At 51.4% G+C, this 7367-nt stretch overlaps 1 protein-coding gene across 1 annotated transcript in view; it reads right to left on the reverse strand.

Annotated features, from left to right (window-relative positions):
• Positions 1 to 5660, reverse strand: part of LOC108290138 (ubiquitin carboxyl-terminal hydrolase 35) — a 9362-nt gene extending 3702 nt beyond the window's left edge. The window contains exons 1-4 of the mRNA XM_017509849.2: positions 5388 to 5660; positions 3750 to 3843; positions 2496 to 2602; positions 743 to 2027 (exon numbers count right to left, since the gene is read on the reverse strand). Coding sequence (XP_017365338.1) covers positions 743 to 2027; positions 2496 to 2602; positions 3750 to 3843; positions 5388 to 5629 — 1728 coding nt within the window. The 5' untranslated portion in view covers positions 5630 to 5660. The remainder of the gene's footprint in view (positions 1 to 742; positions 2028 to 2495; positions 2603 to 3749; positions 3844 to 5387) is intronic.
• Between the last annotated feature and the right edge of the window lie 1707 nt (positions 5661 to 7367).

Below are 7367 nucleotides of genomic sequence, written 5' to 3' on the forward strand. Positions count from 1 at the left end.
AAAAAAAAAAAAAATTGATGGAATCAGCCCAAATGTCCATCAATGATAGACTCAATAAAGAAAATGGGGCACATATACACCAAGTAATACTATGCAGCCCTAAAAAGGAACAAGATCATGTCCTTTCCAGGGACATGGATGGAGCTGGAAGCCGTTATCCTCAGCAAATTAACACAGTACACAAAACCAGCTACCGCATATTCTTGCTCGTAAGTGGGAGCTGAACGCTGAGAACACATGGGGAGAGGGAAACAACACACACTAGGGTCTGCTGTGTGTTGAATGTGCCACCATGCCCTGCTAACTTTTTGTATTTTTAATAGAGACGAGTTTTCACCATGTTAGCCAGAATGGTCTTATTCTCCTGACCTCGCAATGGAGAGGGAGGGAGAATATCAGGAAGAATAGCTAACAGATACAGGGCTTAATACTTAAGGGATGGGATGATCTGTGCAGCAAACCCCCATGACACGTTTACCTATGTAACATAACACATTCTGCACATGCACCCTGGAACTTAAAAGTTGAAGGAAAAAACTGCGTCATTCATTATTCAGTGTCTGTTACTTTGAAGTAAGGGGTTAGGTGTGTCTGGGCCACCAGTATAAGCCCAGCACTGACCAATGAATGAAAAGATTTTTTAAAAAGACTTAGAGGGGAAAATATCTAAGCCAGTAGTTGCACTGGGACTGGACTCCCTTCCACCAGGAGATCAGATCAAAGGCCCCACGGCTCAGCTCACCTGTAGGTAAAGGATGTTGTCTTTGGAAATGGCTTCCATCAAGTCCTTGTGCAGGGTGGGCTCTGTCCGGACTCTGGGAGAGCCCGACTCAGCCTCGGGCCCCTCCCTGGGCCGCTGCCGGTAAAACAGCACATAGGCTGTGTCCTTGGGGAAGAAGGAGGTGACGTTGCTGACAGATTCAAAGGAAGAGAAGGACACCCGAGTGTCATTGAACAGGTACCACTGGTTCTCAGGCTCTGGCCTATCACCAGTTCCCAGAGAAGGGGCAGGGCGGGCAGCGCCCTCACGGGCATAGCAGTAGTAGTGACCACTCTCTGAAGACACTCCAGAGTGTACTACAACGCTGCAGAGATCATAGGCCTGGCCCCGGCCACCAGCTAGCGGCAAGCGGAGCAGCAGGGGAATGGAGACGTCATCTAGGATCTTGCGGCGCCGCATGGTACGCAGGTCGAAGGAGAAGCGCAGCAGCGTGAGAATGAGGTAGCGCGGCCCCTGGCTCAGCTCCACTACCTTCTCAGCATCCTGCAGGGAGCCACACGACTCACAGTAGTAGCGATTCTCAGCTGTCAGCTTCTCGGGGGACAGGAAGTAGTTGACCAGGTCCAGGACAGAGCGGGAGCCCTCGGAGCCACCGGGCTGCTCGCCGGAGGGAATGGCAGTATCTGTGTGGGTCCCCGCTCCCAGGCTGTCTGCCCCCTTTTCCTGCTTTGCCTCCTTTTCTGTCTCCTTCTCCACCTTCTCTTCTTCCCCTACCTCCTTTTCTTTCTTCCTCGCTTCTTCCCCTCTGGTGCTTTCCTCTTCCCTCGCTTCTTCCTTCTTCGTTTCCTCCTCCTTCCCTTCCTCTTCTACCTTTTCCTCCTGACTGCTCTGCCCCGCAGCTTCCTGGGAGTCCAGGCCTTCAATGTCCAGGTTGGTGGGTGGGGCGTCCCCTGTGATGCAGTGTTTCCTTTGCCTCTGAGGAGCCACCCTGCCTGGCCCCTGTGCACTGGCTGCTGAGGGCAACTCTCGGGCTCTGAGGTCCTCTGCAGGGCGCATCACAGAGCCCAGGCGGCGGTGGCGGCAGCGCTCAGGAGGAGGAAAGGCAAGAGAGAGGTCTGTGAAGGCCTCCTCCCGGGAGGAGACGTTGAGGCAACAGAGACAGCAGATCCGAGTCACTATCTTGCCTCCAAACATTTTCTCCACAGAGGTTGAACCTGGGGCTGGGGGCTCCTCGGGCGGGGAGGGCGAGCTGGACTGCTTGAGTTTCTGGCAGATCCTTGTGCCCGTTTTCTCTTCTTCGTGCAACCTAGGGCAGGGAACAGAGTCTCCATATGTACATGTGGGTCCCCCTTACAGGGCACTCAGCTTATCCAGGCCTGTCTACCTTCCCCAACAGCTGCACACTGACACACACACATGCACCCAGTGACACTCACATATCCACCCATGTGCTCACAGCAGCACCCTCGCTGTGCTCACCCACACCCTACATAAAGATGTGCTTGAGGTATGTCACATGTCCCCATGACAGTGACAAAGCTGCACAGCCCAGTGTGCATATGATGGCCTTCCAGAGATCACTTCCATTCAGCATCTACCAAGCCTCCCTCACACTCAGTCCCCGCCCTTCCAGTACACCTCTTCTCCAAGCCCTCCACACACTGGAGGCAGCACTCTTATTCCCAGGAAGATGCAACACAGCTCAGAGGTACTGGGGCTTGCCCCCAGGGACCCTCTAGAACTGGGGCCCTTGTGTAGCCCTGGTCCCCCTTACCGATCCAGCAGGTACTTCAGATACTCCGAGCAGTCCTGCTGGGTGCCGGGGCTAAACCAGGGCGTCCAGGATGCAGACAGGAAGTTCTCTGGGGAAATGGCAGGCCGCTAGGACAAAGAAGCGAAAGGCAGCATCAGGAGCAGGAGGCTACTCACCAGCCAGCTCTGCATGGGTGAGGCCTGAGGGTCTACCTGGTACCCTCAGCCTCAAACTTCCTAGCCACCTCCATGAGGTCCTCCCTCCCTCCTGTGGTCCCCAACCCATCCCAGCCCATATGCCCACACCTCTGAGCAGGGCATCGGGCTCACAGAGATGAACAAGCCTCTAGGAATCTGTTCTTCCTGGCATACCTCAGACATTCTCTCCCCTCCGTCAAGATGAGTCGCAGACACAGCACCACCTTGTCCATGTTGTCTTCCCAACCCTCCCTCCTCCATCACCACTGACTTCTCCGTTCCCTCCATGAGCCAGGAAGGGATTACTAATCTCTGTGCCCCCATACAGAGTCTTGCCTAATCCCTGGTCAAGGGCTTTAGGCTCCATGAGGGCAGAGCTGGCGTTTGTTCTGTTCACCTCTGTACCTTCAGCAGCTCTCGGGCTGCCTGGCCATGTGGGCACTCAAAAATGACAGAATAAAGCAACATGCTGTGGTGTGACTGTGTCCTCCAAAAAGCATGTGCTGGAAACATAATCCCCAGTGCAGCAGTGGAAGAGGGGATGAGATCCTGAGCACTCTGCCCTCATGAATATATTAACTCTGTATCACAGGCCATCTACCTTCCCCAGCAGCCACGCATTGAGATGGGAGCAGGTTCTTGATTTGGCCCTTTCCCTCTCATGCGTGCTCTCAGGCCCTGTCATGCCTTCCACCACGTTATGACGCAGCAAGAAGGACCTCACAGACACAGCCCCTCCCTCTTGGCCCTTCCCATCTCCAAAACTGAAAAATACATTTCTTCATAAATCACCAAGTCTCAAGTATTTGGTTACAGCAGCACAAAATTCAGTAATGCAATGGACTGAATTGCCAAAGGGGGAGACTGGGCAGTATGCACAGAACAGGGCTCAAGGGGGCACTCCTCCCGCCCAGCAAGGCACTAAATTGGCTCCATATGCCAGCCTGAATGGGGCTCAGCAGCTGACATGGAATATGACAGCCAGATGCAGGCAGGTCCTCAGGAAGGGAAAGGTGTCCATGTCAGGGCCTGACAGAGCTGCCTCTCCCACCCCACCCCTGACTACCCCTGCACTCACCTGGCTGTGCTCTAGAAAGCCAAAAAGCCATTGCAGCTTGGTCATCAGGGGCTGTGAGTTGTTCTCAGTCAAACGGAGCACACAGTGTCTGAAGCTTCAAAACAAGGCAGGGACACCCAGGGTAAGCCATGGGCCCCTAAGGAGACTCTAGTCACCCATGTCACAGGCAGCCCAGAGTCTCTAGGCCAAAGGCAGAACTGACATTTCTACCCCAGGATGAGGCCAGGGCCCAAGGGCTGGGGAGGAGGAGCAGGTGAACAACTCAGACTGGGGTATCTGAGGTCAGGAACACAGCAGCAGACATGTTTTTGGACAATGAAGGGTACAAAGATGACCCTTGCAGCCCCTTCCAGTTCTGAGACCTCATAACTCCAGGACTCAAAGATTCAAATGTCCTAAGGTCCTGTGGTCCCAGTGCTCTAGGGTTAGGACTTTCTCACATGCCACAGGATCTATGCCAGTATCATCCCGGCCACAGCTGCCACTCACACACCCTTCTTCACTGCTTCCCTGGGGAAGGACATTCATCTACCTCCAGAGCAGCAGGCTCTGCTCTGACCTGGGCCCTCCAAATGACTCCTCTGCCCTTAAGCCACCACCTCAAGCTGTTCCCCTGCCTTCCCATGAGGGAGGCAGGCAGGGGTCAATGTGAGGAATACACTGAAAGAAGGGGACCCTGTTGGGATGGGTGGACTGGCTCCTAGTGGGAAGTTCTTATCCCAGAGGAGACATGAAGCCTCCCCTCCCTACACACACATTCTCTGAACAAGCCAATTCACAGTCCCCAGCTTATCTCCTGTTCTCACAAGCAGCTCTGGACAGATCAGCCAGGCATTCTCCAAATATAGCCCACTGCAGGGAAGAGCCCTAGGAAAAGTGTGGGCCACTTATCTCAGACCGAGGTAAGTTCAGAAGACAAGTGAGCGCTTAGAAACGTGTACAGCATTTTAATATCACAACGACCATACAAGCATATGATCGTTTTTCTAGTAAGTTGTTATATGTTACAAAAGTCATATTCTGCAGCAGACTGGAAATTAGAAAAGAAAAACAAAACTACTCCTTCACCAGCGTTTTGATAAGAAAGTGCAGCAGCACCTTAGGAAGTCTCAGAGATCAGCCCCAACCTCCTCCCACTGAACCTGAAGCTCAGAGAAAAGAAACTGATTTGATGTCATACGATAAGCCAGAATCAAAGCTTATTTTCACTGAATCGAAGCTGAAACTTTGATCTCTTAAGTAAGCCATAAGGTAGCTAGGTGGCCATAGACTATATAAAGATTGTGTTTGTTTCATTTTAAAAGAGAGAAATGTCTTAATACCAGGGTGGGTTGGGAATTCTACTCTGGAAGACAAAATCCACCCCCATGGACTCCAGGAGAAAAGTCAGTGATGTCAACCAATGCAGAGCAGACCCCCCTTTCCCCTGCTGCCCAGCCCCTGAAGCCCCTTCCAGTCCTAACCTACTGCCTTGGCAATGGCCTGAGGCTCTGTCCCCACAGACCACAGGGAATTATGCCAGCAATGCAAAGCAAGGCCCACCCTCTCTGACTCCCTCCCCCACACCTTTCCACCTGTCATCAGGGAGCCCAGAGGAGAGAAGCAAGGGCAGACAGGGAATTCCAAAACAGCACCTACTCAGAAGCCATGAACAACGCCTGAAGAATGCTGTTGACATAGCACGTGTTGCCCAGGTTGATGAGACCAATCTTGCCTGTGTCTGACTTGGCCATGAGCCGGGGGTAGAAACCTGCCAGCTCACTCTTCTGTGAGGTCCAGGCGTCCTGCCCCAGCAGCTGTTTGATGCGGTCTTCATTGGGAACATGGAGGTCCTGAGGGGGGAATAAGCAGGCAGGCAGGATGGTGGGCACCAAGGTCATCTCAAAAAAAAGTCACCTTTTTAGGCCAGGCACAGGGGCTCATGCCTGTAATCCCAGCACTTTGGGAGGCCAAGGCAGGTGGATCAAAGGAAGTCAGGAGTTTGAGATCAGCCTGGCCAACATGGCGAAACCCTGTCTCAACTAAAAACACAAAATAAGCCAGGCATGGTGGCACATGTCTGCAATCCCAGCTACCCGAGAGGCTGAGGCAAGAGAATTGCTCAAACCGAAAGGTGGAGGTTGCAGTGAGCTGAAATTACACCACTGTACTCCAGCCTGGGCAACAGAGTGAGACTCCTTCTCAAAAAAAACAAACAAACAAACAAACAAACAAACAAAAAAAAACACCTCTTCCAGGAGGCCTTCTCAGATACACCCAACCCCAGAGCTTCCCAGGCATACCACCCCACAGATCTTCTGGGGTATTTGTGAACAATCCCTTGCTTCCAAACCCCTTCAGTTAACATATGAGCTGTCTCCATGGTCTTTCAGGTCACGAGTGCTTTAAGGTGGTATAATTCCCATTTTATAGATGAAAAACATGAAGATTCAGAGAAAATAATTGTCCAGGGTCATTGTCAGTAAGTAAAGAATATGCATGTTCTTAGAAAAGCTCAGGCTCTCTGACTCAGTTTCCTCATCTGTCAAGTGAGGACACGCCTACCTTGTGTCAGTCTGGCATCCTACATTTTCATGGTGCAGGCACACAATGATGTGCCCATTTCCACTAATCACCTATTTAGATTTGCAGAATCAGCTTTCAAGAGAAGAGAGTCACCTCCCTAAAACTTGACCCTACAGTCAGGACAGTGGGCAAATCCCTGCGGTCTGAGGTATTGGTCTTGGTCCTTACCATGCTTCCCACTCGCATTACCTTTGTCACATCAAACAGCTGTATCCAAGAATACCACTGAGCACTAGTTCTTGTTTCTTTACTAAAAGCAGAATGAAGTGAGAACAAACTGAGCACTAGTTCTAATGATGCTATCTTTCCAAGAAAAACATCTAAGCCCCAATTCCTGTTCCTTAGCAGATTTTAGCAACATTCATAACAGTTCCTCTAGCCCTGTTATTTCCAGGTCGTGGGCACAATGCCTTAGATTTGTCCAAAGCTCCACAGAGCTTTAACAGCTCAGCATCCAAAGCCCTCTTCTCCCCAGTGCATATCCTGTGGCTCCCACAGAGGGTCTTGCTCATCCAGGGGGGGTTAACACTTTTGCTCATTCACCTCCCAGGATCATTTATCCAATAATTTATCAGAGCAGTCAGTCACTTCTCACAGATAATTTAAAAAGAAGGCCGGGTGCAGTGGCTCATGCCTGTAATCCCAGCACTTTGGGAGGCCAAGGAGGGTGGATCATGAGGTCAGGAGATCAAGACCATCCCAGCCAACATGGTCAAACCCTGTCTCTACTAAAAATACAAAAAACTAGCCGGGCGTGGTAGTGCACACCTATAGTACCAACTATTCAGGAAGTTGAGGCAGGGGAATCGTTTAAACCTGGGAGGCGGAAGTTGCAGTGAGCCGAGATGGTGTCACTGTACTCCAGCCTGGCAACAGAGCAAGACTCCATCTAAAAAAAAAAAAAAAAAAAGCACATACATACCAAGGAGATGCCAGAGGGGAGACAGATAAGATACAGGCTCACTATCTTCTTCATCCCTTCTTTTTTCTTCCCATTATGCCCTATCTAATGTCCTCCTTGCCTGCCCCCCACACACAACATGAACAGAGACA

Source organism: Cebus imitator, unplaced genomic scaffold (genome assembly GCF_001604975.1).
Source record: "Cebus imitator isolate Cc_AM_T3 unplaced genomic scaffold, Cebus_imitator-1.0 Scaffold424, whole genome shotgun sequence".
Taxonomy (NCBI): Eukaryota; Metazoa; Chordata; class Mammalia; order Primates; family Cebidae; genus Cebus; species Cebus imitator.